At 42.8% G+C, this 15,446-nt stretch overlaps 2 protein-coding genes across 2 annotated transcripts; one reads left to right on the top strand and one right to left on the bottom strand.

The window, feature by feature from the left end:
- The first annotated feature begins 5,366 nt into the window (after positions 1–5,366).
- On the top strand, positions 5,367–10,247 carry LOC101739122 (uncharacterized). The gene is made up of 3 exons (XM_004926043.3): positions 5,367–5,499; positions 6,883–6,963; positions 9,745–10,247. Exons 1-3 carry the CDS (start codon positions 5,410–5,412, stop codon positions 9,952–9,954), a joined length of 381 nt encoding a protein of 126 aa, XP_004926100.1. The 5' UTR covers positions 5,367–5,409; the 3' UTR covers positions 9,955–10,247.
- Positions 10,248–12,220: 1,973 nt separating this feature from the next.
- Positions 12,221–14,837, bottom strand: LOC110385176 (uncharacterized). Its single transcript, XM_021347939.3, has 3 exons — positions 14,733–14,837; positions 13,279–13,350; positions 12,221–12,482 (listed from the first exon to the last, which is right to left on the bottom strand). The coding sequence occupies exons 1-3, from the start codon at positions 14,793–14,795 to the stop codon at positions 12,225–12,227; spliced, it is 393 nt and encodes a 130-aa protein (XP_021203614.1). The 5' UTR covers positions 14,796–14,837; the 3' UTR covers positions 12,221–12,224.
- Between the last annotated feature and the right edge of the window lie 609 nt (positions 14,838–15,446).

Below are 15,446 nucleotides of genomic sequence, written 5' to 3'. Positions count from 1 at the left end.
GCAGACGGTGAGCATCCATGAATATTGAGTATATTGTCACATATGGCCGAATATGGACCTCGAAATATGCGGTCCGTAGCTTAATTTTTGTTTTTGTTGAGCCCGGCCTGGCCACAGCTACTGGCGGTGCGTTTTGCGGTGCGTTGCGAGGCGCGGCGAGCGGTGCTATTTGCGGGGGTATGCCACAGCTAGACTAGTTGCGACGGCGGCGGCGTCAGAGGTGCACGTATTTAGAACAAATAATTTTTGACAAAACATTATCCCGGGCAAGAGTCACAATTCAGTACGCGTTTGGTATTATAACTAATAAATTTCGTATTTTTACGAAAAGTGTAAAGGCAAAAAAAAAGCACGCGACATCGTTTCAAGCATCTAGAATATGAAATCAATTCAAATTTCAAATTTTATTTCAATAATCCTATCCAAGAGTATCTATGAAACCATTACTACCAGAAAATTGTTGTTTTATTTCGTCCCACATTTTTTTTATAACATGCCTATATTTATGATGTGGATGTTTTGACACCCATATTTCTGGTCTACTCAGTATTTCACTAACGAATTGTTCCACATCCATTAGATTTTATTAGCTCAACGCGCGGTAAAAACAAAATGGTTTGTTTCGGTCGCGCGATGCCTCAATGCGTCCACCGACACCGCCGCGCGCGCCGCTCTGAACTGTGGCCGCCTCGATATTGGCTAGTACATTTGTTTCACTCGCACATGGCGCAGCTCGTCGCCGCCAGATGTCACGCACCTCTCACCGCGCCTCGCAACGCACCGCAAAACGCACCGCCAGTAGCTGTGGCATACTTCATAGGTTGTCTACCATTTGTTTTCGCCGCTCACGCTTGCCGCGCCTCACGGCGCACCGCAATTCGCACCGCTCTCGGCTGTGGCCAAGGGGTAAGTATCGATTCCCACATTGGGCCAACATTCGAGCGACGAACAAGTTTCCATTTTGTCTTGGTGCTTAATGTCTACTTATGGACTTATTGAAGCGTAAATAATTATGTGCACCCGACTAACCCGCGGCATATTTCGGCAATATGGTGGTCCACTATCTAACCATAACTGTCCACAATTTTACGCCCTTAGACAAAGCATTTTACTATCTTAGATTTGATTTTTACTAGTGGTAGGACCTCTTGTGAGTCCGCACGGGTAGGTACCACCACCCTGCCTATTTCTGTGGCGAAGCAGTCATGCGTTTCAGTTTGAAGGTTGGGGCAGCCGTTGTAGGTCCGGGGCGGGGTTGCACTGGCGGTGTCCTTGGACATCGCCAACGCGTTCAACACCCTGCCCTGGTCGGTGATCGCGGGGGCGCTGGAGTATCACGGCGTCCCTGCGTATCTCCGTCGGCTAGTCGGGTCCTACCTCGAGGATAGGTCGGTTGTGTGCACTGGGCACGGTGGGACGGTGCTCCGCTTCCCCGTCGAGCGCGGTGTTCCACAGGGGTCGGTCCTTGGCCCTCTCTTGTGGAACATCAGCTATGACTGGGTCCTGCGGGGCGCCCTTAGCGCTCCTCTCCCGGGTCTGAGTGTAGTTTGCTACGCTGACGACACTTTGGTCGTGGCCCGGGGGAAGGATTTACGCGAGTCTGCCCGTCTTTCCTGTGCGGGTGTGGCCTTCGTCGTCGGCAGGATCCGAAGGCTGGGTCTGGAGGTGGCGCTCGATAAATCCCAGGCCCTGTTGTTTCACGGGGCCCGGAGAGCGCCGCCTCAGGGGGCCCACCTCGTGATCGGAGGCGTTCGCGTCGAGATTGAGGCGACCGGGTTGCGGTACCTCGGTCTCGTACTGGACGGTCGTTGGAGCTTCCGCGCTCACTTTGAAAGATTAGGTCCCCGACTGATGGCAGCCGCTGGCTCGCTGAGTCGGCTGTTGCCGAACGTCGGGGGGCCTGACGCGGTGGTGCGCCGCCTCTACACGGGGGTGGTGCGGTCGATGACACTGTACGGGGCTCCCGTGTGGTGCCACGCCCTGACCCGCGACAACGTCGCGGCGTTGCGACGGCCACAGCGAGCGATTGCGGTCAGGGCGGTTCGCGGGTACCGCACCGTCTCGTTCGAGGCGGCGTGCGTGCTCGCCGGGACGCCCCCCTGGGACCTGGAGGCGGAGGCGCTCGCTGCGGATTACGCGTGGCGATGCGATCTTCGCTCCAGGGGGGAGCCGCGTCCTGGCGCGGCGGAAGTTCGAGCGCGGAAGCTTCAATCTCGGCGTGCCGTGCTCGAGGCGTGGTCTCGCCGCCTGGCGGACCCCGCCTACGGGCGACGGACCGTCGAGGCGATCCGCCCGGTCCTCTCGGACTGGGTGAATCGCGACCGAGGACGTCTCACCTTCCGAGCGACACAGGTGCTCACGGGACACGGCTGTTTCGGTCGCTACCTGCACCTTGTCGCCCGGAGGGAGCCGACGCCGAAGTGCCACCACTGCAGTGGCTGCAACGAGGACACGGCGGAGCACACTCTCGCGTACTGCCCCGCTTTCGCGGAGCAGCGCCGCGTCCTCGTTGCAAAAATAGGACCGGACTTGTCGCTTCCGACCGTCGTGGCTACGATGCTCGGCAGCGACGAGTCCTGGCAGGCGATGCTCGACTTCTGCGAGTCCACCATCTCGCAGAAGGAGGCGGCGGAACGGGAGAGGGAGAGCTCTTCTTCCCTCTCGGCGCCGTGCCGCCGCCGTCGGGCCGGGGGTCGGAGGAGGGCGTTTGTCCAGCTCCAGCCCCTATGAGGAGGCAGTCTCCTCCCGGTGATGGTCACGGGGCGACCTAAGGGGGTTGAGGCTGCGCCGCACGCTACCGTCACTCTAGCGCGCTGGCACCAGGAGGACGGGACGGCGCGTCGGCGGCTGCGGACTGCGAATTTTCGTCGTCGCTGTCGTCGCCGAACATACTGTTGAAGAGCAACCCGGTCGGCGGTGTATCGCGTTCCGACCCGGCAGGCTGGTTCTGGCCCAGCGGGGTATCCCGGAACACCAGCGGCACCGCCCGGGCGGCCTGGTAGGGCCGCCGTACCGCGGAGACCGACGTCGTTGGTCGTCGACTATCGCCTCGACGACCCGTCGGTCGGGCGTCCTCGGGGTGGCGCCGCGTGTCTGGTTGTAGTGTTGACCGCGGGAACCCCCCTACTCTGAACGGGTTCTGACCCCGGACGGAGATCGGACGTCGGGTGTAAGAGTGCAGGGGAGTCGTTTAGTGGGTGGGCCCTAAAATCCTTGGGCCCGCGATCTGCTCTCAACACCTGCAGATCGTTGAGTCTCACATACCCCGCGCGCCCCCTAGGCGCGGGGACCTCGTAGGAGGTTCGGCCCCCGGCCCGAAAAAAAAAAAAAAAAAAAAAGAAAAGGCGTTGTAGGTACTATAAAAATTGAAACTCAGAAGTCAAGTCTCTAGATGGGTTTACACTGTTGACATCTATAGGGCTCGAACACTAGACGGGCCGTGAACTCATTCACCTATGTAAGCAAGTAAGAAAAACGATTTTCAGATATAAGAGGTTTACTTTTTTTTTTTTCGAAAAGTAAAATTTTAACAAAAAAATGCTTTACTTAAATCCAGAAAGTCAATTTTAAATTTCGAAAACAATCAGTTCGTTTGTACGTATAATAAACCATTTAAAAATTCGTTTCACACCAATCGACAAAAAATGCCAGTCTGTTTAAAAAAAAACATTTTACCATAGTATTAGAAACTTGAAGACATGACACTTCAAGATAACGGCTATAAAGCTGCTGTTAAATGGATTTTTGAGATCATCATGGTCTTGGTCGAATCGAATTATGCGTTTACACTAAACTAGCGCCCCGCCCTCACGTGGCTTCGGAAACTGTAATTTATTATTGATTTTTCCACTATTTAATGGATGTTATTATACATATAAGCATTCCTCTTCAATCACTCCATCTATTAAAAAAAACCGCAACAAAATCCGTTGCGTAGTTTTAAGATTTAAGCATACATAAGGATATAGAGACAGAGAAAGCGACTTTGTTTTATACTATGTAGTGATGATGACAGAATCGCAAGCCCTATACTAAACACAAGCCCACTCATGCTAGATGCTTCAATTTTACTTTAACTTAGTGCCTGCAGAAGAATAAACATTAGGGTTTTTTTTAAGCAAACTTTCCTTGGAACTGGTACATTTACTTGAGAATTTTAAATGTATTTCATTAATGACTGACATAGCTCTTGAGAAAGGCAACAGATGCTGTCTTCATGAAAAATAAAGCTTTTACAAGTGATCGTGGTTAGCGCAAAAGGGTAGGGGAAAAAACAGAGAGCTATATAGATAGTGTGTGCAGCAATCTAACTAAGAATATAGATACTTGATCTAAGCCAATTCTAGCAGCTTTAGCCGCCGCTATATTCTCTTAGTTCAACCACAATAGAAGTATTTTCCGAATCGCCGCTTTTTTGCCATCCTTGCTATGATTCTGGCACCGGCAAGGGTGGCACCGGCAATGACAATGCATTTTAAGCTTCATCCTCACACCTAAAGGTGAATATGGAGTCCAGTAATGTTACTTAATATCTTGATATGAGGTCGTTTGAAGTCGTCGTGGCGTAAAAGATAAGACGCGCCCTGCATTCGTATCGAGCAATGCGACACTGTACCGGTGTTTAAATTCCACAGACAGGTACCAGTTTTTCTAATTTAATATATACTTAATATATATTAGGACTCATATCATGAATAACTTCAACGATGAAGGAATGTCGTATAATAAAAATTACCGTAACACGTAAAATTGTTAATTTGCATTATTACTGGTCGCCTTGTAAGCCCGCATACCCATGTGGCTATAGATAGAAAATCGAGCAATAAATAGAAAATGGAGAGATAGGCAAAGCGGTGATACCTACCCATGTCCCACTGTTGTGCCTATTTCTATCGTAAAACGTTAATGCGTTTTAGTTTGAAGGTATTTATTGTACTATAGGTCATTGTACTATAGAATCGATAATGAGAACTGATATGTCCAGGTAAGTGGCGATATTTATATTATTAATGTCTACAAGACCCAGTTACCAGCCAACATCAGATGTTTCGTAAGCTCATACACCATCTTGTTAAACAGATGAAGAATAAAATCGTTTGCCTATCGACAAAAACCCTGAATATGTCAAACAGAAACAACTCGCATTCGCAATATTTAAAAAAAGAACTATTAGACTTGCCGATAATAGGTAAGTAATCTAACCCAAAATACAAACAATAGCATTGCAAACGACAATGGACATACATGCCTGGTTCAACAACATTGTACAAACATAGCATACTACAAACATTTTCTTTTGTAGTTGAATTACTGTAATCATTATGCACTAGGCCATAAAAGACCGAAGTAAAAGTCATCGCATTCAAAACGAAACGTTCAAATATCAATTTTGGTATTGCAAAAAAAAAAATGTATTCCCGTTTTGTTTTTATGTGTTTCGTACAGATTTATTTGATTGAACTTTGTTGCTCAAATTCAAAGGATCTGCATTTGAATAAGGTAAAATGCTTTTAGAGTTTCTCACACGATTGGTTTTTCAAAGCCATTAGAGGTCTCAAATACAGCCGTTGCCTTTATTAATAAACAATTATTTTATTATAATAATATCTCAAGCTTATCTACTCTAGTAACCAACTCACATCATGGAGCGCACATAGTGCCTCTTTGGATCTAAGTTTGGCCAATCTAATAAAATTCTTCTCAGTCGTACTTCTCACTCCTGGCGGATTGGTCGTGGTTCCTCCTCCTTTCATCGATAATCCTCAATGCTGAGGGTCGCAGCCTCCTCTTACAACTTTCTCCTGTATTATCTTGCGCCATTCCTATATATCCTCGGTCGTGGTTATGTATGTCTTATTGCTTGGTTGCAGCTTTTGAGAGACTTCTCCATCTCTTTCTATTTGTGGCGGTACTTGTACATTCAGTAAGGGAGCACTTAGTAAATGACTTAATAAAGTCTGTCCATCTTGTGGGTGACCGGCCGCGAGAGCGCTGACCGTCTACCTCTTCCTTGTATCATTAACCAATGAGCTTTCATTATGGAAGAAATAAAATACACACGCGTGGAAAGTTGTCCATACGATGGATCAACCAGATCAAGTCGGCAGTTGGCGGCTGTTTGCATGAGTTTACCAGGCTTACCACAAACCAGGAGGAGTGACGATTGCTCATAAGGCGCATAAAATCTGCCCACACCAATGATGCTGAATAACGACCACGACCACTCTGACAAGAGTGATACGATAAAGGAAAAGGAACGGATCAGCCGATCCCATCTTTTTTTAAAGATATAGGAATAATGAATATCAAGCGTTGAATTCTGAAATATACGCCAAGGGTTCATAAAGTTAAATTCCGCTTCTCCTATATCCCAACATATAGAAGGGGCATTACATCATTTGGTTCACTAACAGCTCTAAAAGGCGAGAAAGTAGTGTGAAGGGCTTCCCAAGATAAGATCTGCCCAGTGCATATAAGATATCTAGTCCCTCTGTTTCTATAGTCCTTGCAGGTTGAGAAATATTTATGCCGAGGGTATTTAACAATCAAGTAATGTACCATTTTCTTTTCAAATATTTTCTGCTGCAAAAAAAGTACGTCGCTTTAATGTCTATCTTGAACCAAGAGATATCGGTAAGTCGATGGATCTTATGTTTAGTACTTCAGGTGCTTGTACCGAAATTATGGGCTTATACCTTAAAGTTCTCTGCAAATCGATACTGGCCGGAAACTCAGCAAGTAGACTCGGGTTACCTTAGGGAGCCACCTCTGTGACTCAAGACAATGAAGTCCAATAGGTGACCATCCTAGTAGAATAGGAGTAGCTGTCTTATCAGGACAGGTCTTTTTGTATGGAGATCGACAAATTATTTTTACTTTCAGGTCAGCACACACTCGAATAATAATGAAATGAAAATAGACAAGGATAATAAATACGATGAAATGATATCGAAGAACGAGAGAGTGAGTATCGCAGCCTTATTATTAAAATGTTGCACTGTACATGTGGCTACAGGGCACGGGTTCTATTCCAGTGAGCTCATTGTGAAAATTATGTCCTTTTGCTGGCTATCGTTAGAAGGATGAACAGTCCGTCACATTTCCGGGAGATTGTCCATTACGGCATCTTGTGAATCCGCCTATTTCTGCCGTGGAGCAGTAATAAGTACCAGTTATAAGGGTGAAGCAGTCATTGTACTGCAGAATTGAGAATCATATCTCAAGGTAGGTAGCGGCATATACGCCGTTGAAGTCTATGGACGCCGGTAACCACTTAATATTAAGTAGGCCGTGACATCGTTTAATCGACTAAAAAATCTTCTAGGTGCGCTGCTAACATCAGTGAAGCTCACAATATGGGCGTTTTTAGTCGCAAGCAGATTAAGCAGTACGGTTACTGCTTCTTACATCGTGTTCCTTACTGCTGGGGATCCGTGACCTTCACGGAGAACTTTTGTTTGGGCTATGTTCCATCTTCCATTCCGAGATTCGATTGTTTCTATACGACCATTCGAAAAAGGTGCACATCCCTGATTCGCCGGGTCCGGGCCAGCTCTAACAGCATCCTGAAGGCATTAACAACCCATTATGACTGTCGGCACTTGAACCATTGTACCATAGTTCACTTGCGGACTAAATAACAATAATAATAATAATTATTGGTCTCAACAAAAATTCGGTGCTGGCCCAAATGCAAAAAGCAGTCTTGCTCGACAATGCCCGTATAGTTCGCCGGTTTCTCTCCCAATAGTCCCTAACGCTCCGGCCGATTGTTGCCCACCTCGCCGGAGTGTGTCCTGCCGTCTTCCCAGGCGTGGCAGTGTTTAATACATAATAATAATAATAATAATAATGGTTGGTTCGAAGTAAGTATCAGTTGAATGGAATATTTTAAATGTATCCAACTGATAATCTTTAAGTAAAGAGTATCTTTTTTATTTGATTGGTTTTGTTAATTTTATATATGTTTCAATGATACTATGTACATATATAGACTTGTTGTTGTTGTCTGAAATAAAATAAATCATCATCATCATCATCATCATTCCTTCTTGTCCTCTGCGCAGTGGATAGCAACATTGATTATATAATACGACTAGCTGACCCGGCAAACATTGTTTTGCCATATATAAGATTTCTAGGGAATTTCTAGTGTAGAAAAAAAAACTAACTTATTGTAAGTGTGTAAGGATGTGGTAAATGAGTGAAAGAGGTATGTAGTGCTGTGAACGATGAGGGAATATATAATAAAAATAACAAAACCTCATTCAACCACATAATACCTCATTATAACAAAAAAAAATGTCCAAATAAAAAAAATATGTTAGGGGTGGACAACCCTAATCACTTAGGGGTGTGAAAAATAGATAGTAGCCGATTCTCAGGCTTCTTCTTCTTCTTCTTCGTCGCTTTCTTCATTGCTGAAGGTCGTGTCCCTGAAACTTGACTGTTGCCTGTCTCGTGAGCTGTTTCCATCTCGTCCGGTCCTCAGCTGCTCGAATGGCGGTTGCGACTGGCAACCCAGTTAGAGCGGTTACTTGATCACACCAACGGCTAGGTAATCGGCCGCGGGGTCTCTTTCCTTCTACTTTGCCCGTCATAATCACTTTGTCCAAGTTATCTGACTGTCGGCGGGCAATATGACCGAAGTAGCTGAGGATCCTCTGGTAACAGATTGTTGAGAGCCTGACTCGGATGCGAAGCTGATCCAGGATAGATTTATTTGTCCTCTTGGCCGTCCACGGAATTCGGAGCATTCGTCTCCAGCACCACATTTCAAATGCATTTATTTTCTTGCGCTCGGATGCCTTAATTGTCCAGGACTCTGCCCCGTAGAGAAAGATTGAGAAAACTAAGGTTCGGACGAGTCTCATTTTCGTGACGTTAGAGACTTTGCGATTTTGCCATATTCGTTTGAGCTTGGTCATCGCTGTTTTGGCCATCTGCGTCCTCCTCCTTATCTCTCCCTCACTGCCTCCGCGGTCGGTCAGTAAGGACCCGAGGTATATGAACTCGCTGACGAATTCTAGATCTGATAGCTCTCCAGTTCTAGAGAGTTGACTGGTTCTGTCCACTATCATGACCTTTGTTTTGGACTTATTAACGGAGAGCCCCACCAAACTACTCTCATACTCCACTCTACGGAATAGGTCAGCAAGCTCCTTCTCAGATGACGCGAAAAGCGTGGTATCGTCCGCATATCTCAGATTGCTAATTTTTATGCCACCGTCTGAGATGCCCCCCTCCCACTCCTCTAAGGCTTTTCTCATTACATATTCTCCATACACATTGAAAAGAATAGGAGAAAGTATGCACCCCTGTCGCACACCTTTTTCCGGCTTAAAAGGTCCCGAGATGACGTCATTCACTCTAACCATAGACACACCATCCCGGTAAAGGCTAGCAATCAATGATACTAGATGTTGAGGTACGCCCATTTCCCGCAGAATTCTCCACAAACAGTCCCACCGAACACAATCAAAAGCTTTTGTGTAATCTATGAAACACAAGAGTATTGGCATGTTAAACTCCCGACTTTTCTCAATTATTTGCCTTACTTAATCAGGCTTACTGAATATGCATAAAAAATTTCATGAGAATCGGTCAAGCGGTTTCGGAGGAGTATGGGAACGAACATTGTGACACGAGAATTTTATATATTAGATTATATTATTTAGGTTTCAAACACTCCATAGGTCATAGAAAACAAATATTTTTTTTTAAAGAACTTTTATTTTATTCAAGTTCGCGAGACACGCTGAAGCCATAACGGAAAATGTAGCAGAACACATCTTAAAAGAAATAAACAGAAAGTACCCCAAAACGGATAAAAGAAAACGGAAATTGTTGAGCGCATTGAAAAAGAAATATGGAAGACAGAAAGAAAAGACACAAAAAAGAAAGATGACTAAAAATGAAAACCGAAAGAAAATGACGACGAGGAATTCGAATTAAAAATGGTTATTAAAGATTGAGAGAAAGAATTGTTAATAGATGTTTTTATTAGTACGATCTAAAGGTTCATATGGAATGCTGACCCTAAAAAATAACTGCAAAGCTTAAATAATGAAGGAATTTGGGATCTAAGTTATTAAGTTCAGGATAAAAAACAAATTAGCTTTATTCACGAAAAGCTGACATCTCATCTTTCATTAGATTTTTTGGTCGCCACTGCGATTTTAGTTAACTCTTCACTTTAATGGTAAGGATATTTCTTGTTAATAAAGATTTGGAGATAGTTCGAAAAATATTTGTTTTTATACTTCTTAAGCTAATCCCTCGCGATTATATTGGGAGTGATTACTTATGTTATACCTTCCTTTATCTATTGCATTGAACGTGTTAAAACCGATTTACTTTAAATACCTCACGTAAGAAACTGAAAAATTGACATAGATACTATAAGTATAGTTTAATTGCTTTTTTATTTGTTTAGATGTGTGAACGAGCTCACGGCTCACCTGGTGTTAAATATTTACCGGAGTCCATAGACATCTATAACGTAAATGCCACCACCCACCTTGAGACAAGAGTTGTTAGTCTCAGTTTTACAGTACAACGACTGCCCCAACCTTCAAACCGAAACGCATTACTGCTTCACGGCAGAAATAGGCGGGGCGGTAGTACCTACCCCTGCGGGCTCACAACCCGCCCTACCAGTAAAAATGACATCTTTAAGACAACTCTGTACGCACAAAAAGGACAATGATGCCTGGTTATAAAGGTGAAGTCATGGCTGTAAAACCATATACGACAAAACTAAAGTCCATACTTATAGTTAAATATAGTACATTTTATAAATTACATAAATATATAAAATTTAAAATACAATATTATTCTTTATGTATCATTGCTATGGGCTCTAATTGACATATAGCGTAGGTATATATGTATAAAATCTATCCTTGTGTGACAACTAATCACTACATAGTATAAAACAAAGTCGCTTTCTCTGTCCCTATATCCCTATGTATGCTTAAATCCTTAAAACTACGCAACGGATTTTGATGCGTTTTTTTTTTAATAGATATAGTAATTGAAGGAAGAAGAAGAGAAAGGTTTATATGTATAATAACATCCATTAAATAGTGGAGAAATCAATAATAAATAATAGTTTCCGAAGCGAAGCGAGGGCGGGGCGCTAGTTCACTTATATAATTGAGATTCTTAAAATGTATCTTTTTTTTTATTTTTTATTTTTTTTATTGCTTAGATGTGTGGACGAGCTCACAGCCCACCTGGTGTTAAGTGGTTACTGGAGCCCATAGACATCTACAGCGTAAATGCGCCACACACCTTGAGATATAAGTTCTAAGATCTCTGTATAGTTACAACGGCTGCCCCACCCTTCAAACCGAAACGCATTATTGCTTCACGCCAGAAATAGGCGGGGCGGTGGTACCTACCCGCGTGGACACACAAGAGGTCCTACCACCAGTAAAAATCTAAAAATAGTAAAACCAGTAAAAAAAGTATCTTAACAAACACTTCCCAGGACATTTTTAATGTGTTCTCTGGTGACCGTAAGTATCATTCGACAAAAGATATAACATGTATGACAGATTCACGATAAGCTTTCATATACTATGTTCCGAACAACAACATTTAGACCGTCGATCTAACGAGCAATATCGTAATATCGTAATCCCAAACATTCATTAGAGTGGTTGTATCTTGAAAACCCCTATATCTTCCCCTTTATCAAAGATATGTAGTGAATTTAACCAAATATGTGCATTAATTGACGGCATTGACATTTTTAACGACACGTGTCCTGGTCTCAAAAACAAACTAGTATCCAAGTTCCTTTGCTTATAATTGATGAGAGAATGTCATTCTGATTACATTGCGCAGTCTGTTCTATGTATTTATATTTTTTGCATTGCCGCGCTCGACTTTTTTAATTTTTTTATAGTTTTATAATTTTTATTTATAATTTTTTACTATATAAATATGTGCATTATTTCTTATTTAGTAATCTGTGAAGTTAGTAGTGTGTGTAGTTAGCTCTTGTTTTCGTGTTGTTTTCAAATATATATATATTGCTGTAACATGTCATAGTGTGTTATAAGAGATTGCTGTACATGCCTGTAACTGGCTTACATACCAGTACTTAATTCTATATATGTTAATTTTAAGCTTGAATGTTTTGTGTGTATTGCTGTTGGTGTGTCTAAATAAATAAATATAAAAAAATAAAAAAAATAAAAACAAACAAACGTGTATTACTCATGCATTTTAATGTGTACAATAATGTCAACCGGTTTCTTAATGTCTCCACTTTCTACCGAAGAAGACGTGTTGTACGCTCTCTCGTTCTCTCTAACGACTGTCTTTACGAATTTCTTCTCTTGTCTCTCCTTATTCCTTGTTTTCTTCTCGTCCTTTTTATCTTTCCGTTTCTTCTTTGTCGGTTTTCTCTTTTTATATCTCTTCTTCAATTTCGTTACTGTTCGTCTTGTGGTCGGTGTCACGTCAGTTTCCTGTGGATAGGGGTTTGAATCACGATTAAAATTCATGCAAATCGGACTTTTGTTATTAGTCTTATTGCATGTTTGGAGGAAGGAATTTACAGCGCCCCTGATAGAAAGTGCTTAGTAGTGAATGAATCATCCACTTTAAAACGCGGAGTAGAAGTCTTATCTGTTTTGTTCAAGAGCTGCCCTAACCTTTATTAATCCGTGGGAGAATAAGTAGGATACTCAAACACAAGACGCGACCTACCACTGATTAAGGATAAATAACACTTTTCTATAAACCTGACATCCAATCGTGCTCTGTAAACGAGGGGTCATAAGAGCGGGATATGTATAGAATTAACTGAAAGAAAAATTTAAAACCTTCTTGTTTTTTTTTTTATTGCGCTTGTAGGCAGACGAGCATTCGGCCCACCTGATGGTGAGAGATTACCACCACCCATGGACTACAGCAATGCCAGCGGCAGAGTCAAGCCGCTGCCTAGCGATAGCCATATGCAAATTATTTGCTTGTCATTACGTCATTGATTTTTTTTTATGGCTTAGATGGGTGGACGAGCTCACAGCCGTAGACATCTTCAACTTAAATGCGCCACCCACCTTAAGATATAAGTTCTAAGGTCTCAAGTACAGCTACAACGGCTTCGCCACCCTTCAAACCGCAACGCATTACTGCTTCACGGCCGAAATAGGCAGGGTGGTGGTGCCTACCCGTACAGACTCACAAGAGATCCTACCACCAGTAAAGATTACATCCAGATACAAAATAGACGGGCGTAGATTTTGCCAATAAAAGACTTACTCTCATCGAATCTATCAGCTCATTGCTGCCAAACCAATTCACTAATTCGGCGTGCCTTCGGGCGCCTTGTACCTGAAATAATCCAAAATTGTAATTCGCTGTCTAGGGTGCGCACGAGATATGTGAGACTTGAAGGTCTGCGGATGCTGGGAGCAAACCGCGGGCCCAAGGATGACTGTGCCTAGCCTAGCCATATCTATAACAAACCAATTATGTATTCCAGTTTGAAGGGTGAAAAAGACGTAATTAACAAAATCACAGTTTAACCTGAACATGAGTGGCGGTTATGACGTGGCGACATTTATGGACTACTGTGTCCATAAACACGGACTACTATAGACTACCATGGACTACTATGTCTATAAATACGGACTACTATGGATAACCACGGACTACTATGGACTCTATGTCCATAAATACGGACTACTATGGACTACTATGGACTACCATGGACTACCATGGACTACCTGGACTACTATGGACTACTATGGACTACTATGTCCATAAGTACGGACTACTATGGACTACCATGGACTACCCTGGACTACTATGGACTACTATGTCCATAAATACTAGCAAACACGCTCTGGGTGTTTGCCCAAGTAAAATAAATAATTAAAAAAAGTTTTATTTGAAATCTACAAACCTTACCAAAATCAACTTATATATAAAATATGGTCATAGCGACTCTTGAAGTTCGCGTTGGAATCATTCTAAGACTTTCATTTTCATTATCAAATTATTCATTTAAAGTGCCTGTTTTAGATAATGAAAATTATTTAATTTTGAGTCTTTTAATTAATTTTGTTAATTTTTATAATCGTTAGTATGTAAATTATTCTATTATTTTGATAATGAATAATCGTTTTCAATTCGATTAATGGTAATTTTAATTAAGAGTAGGAACTACGTCGAATTAACGAATGAAGTCGTATTTGTCATAGGGGACGAACGTCAAGTTATTCTATTCTCTTGTAGAAAGCGGTAGCCCACGTTGGTCATGCAATAACCCACTGGCTTTAAATCACTAATTATGATTATAATCGGTAATTGTTTAAGTATTTTAACCTTCCTTATAAATAAACTAACGAAAATTCAACACTGCAGTATTTTACTGGTGGTAGGACCTCTTGAGAGTCCGCGCGGGTAGGTACCACCATCCTGCCCATTTCTGCCGTGAAGCAGTAATGCGTTTCGGTTTGAAGGGCGGGGCAGCCGTTGTAACTATACTTGAGACCTTAGAGCTTATATCTTAAGGTGGGTGGCGCATTTACGTTGTAGATGTCTATGGGCTCCAGTAACCACGTGGTGGGTTGTGAGCTCGTCCACACTGTATATAGAACGAATCAACAACCTCATGCGACAGACCGTCCAGTCAACGTATGACTCCCGTATGGACTTGCATCGACCTCATCACATACCAGGACATACCAAAAAAATTGAACTAAACTCACCTCATTTATCAAATTAATCAAAACGAAAAACAGTACAGTAACTAAAAAATGATTTATTTTCATTTTCGACGCGCGTCTGTCTGCCTTCGGCGAAGACTGGCTGGAAAATGTATTTGGACAGAAGTTCCTTATCGTTGTTTGAGTGAAACTTCCGGTGTGCTGTTTGATTGTATAATAAACTTATAATTTCATTTCAAAATATGGTATTTCACCTCGCGTGCAGAGAAACCTCTTCCCGCAGCGGAGGCAGGTGCTTCAACATGCTTACAAGAATATTCTTGGTATAGTAGTATAGTATATACAATAGGTAGGCAGCGGCTTAGCTCTGCCCCTGGCATTGCTGAAGTCTATGGGCGACGGTAACCACTCACCAGCAGTGCTAGTCTGCCTACAAGGGCAATAAAAATATATAAATAAACTCTGTCCAAGCCATCTCCCGTATGACGTCTATGTGAAAATTAAATATTACTTGTTGTAATAATGCAACAGTGGGCTAAGTGCGAGTTTTTTTACTGCATACAAATTTGAGTTAACTTTTACGCTATCGAGAACCTTAAAAAACACGTACTAAGCACTCTGATTTGGGAGAGATAGGAGGAAAGCAAGACCAAAGGTGTTTTATAAGTGTCTTTCGTTTTTTTTTTTTTTTTATAAAATATACCTTAAAACTCTTTACGCAAGGGGACAATCTCAACGATATCCATCTTTGTGTTT

This window comes from Bombyx mori, chromosome 26 (assembly GCF_030269925.1).
Source record: "Bombyx mori chromosome 26, ASM3026992v2".
Classification (NCBI taxonomy): Eukaryota; Metazoa; Arthropoda; class Insecta; order Lepidoptera; family Bombycidae; genus Bombyx; species Bombyx mori.
Note: the sequence above shows the minus strand (reverse complement) of the source record. Positions and strands in the feature narration are given on the sequence as shown.

Coding starts and splice junctions, on each gene's coding strand:
- LOC101739122 (XM_004926043.3), top strand. CDS start 5,410: ATGTATTCCCGTTTTGTTTTTATGTGTTTCGTACAGATTTATTTGATT. Junction 5,500..6,882: donor AGGATCTGCATTTGAATAAG/GTAAAATGCTTT, acceptor TTTTACTTTCAG/GTCAGCACACACTCGAATAA. Junction 6,964..9,744: donor TGATATCGAAGAACGAGAGA/GTGAGTATCGCA, acceptor ATTTTATTCAAG/TTCGCGAGACACGCTGAAGC.
- LOC110385176 (XM_021347939.3), bottom strand. CDS start 14,795: ATGAAAATAAATCATTTTTTAGTTACTGTACTGTTTTTCGTTTTGATT. Junction 13,351..14,732: donor TGATTAATTTGATAAATGAG/GTGAGTTTAGTT, acceptor GGATTATTTCAG/GTACAAGGCGCCCGAAGGCA. Junction 12,483..13,278: donor AGCTGATAGATTCGATGAGA/GTAAGTCTTTTA, acceptor CCCTATCCACAG/GAAACTGACGTGACACCGAC.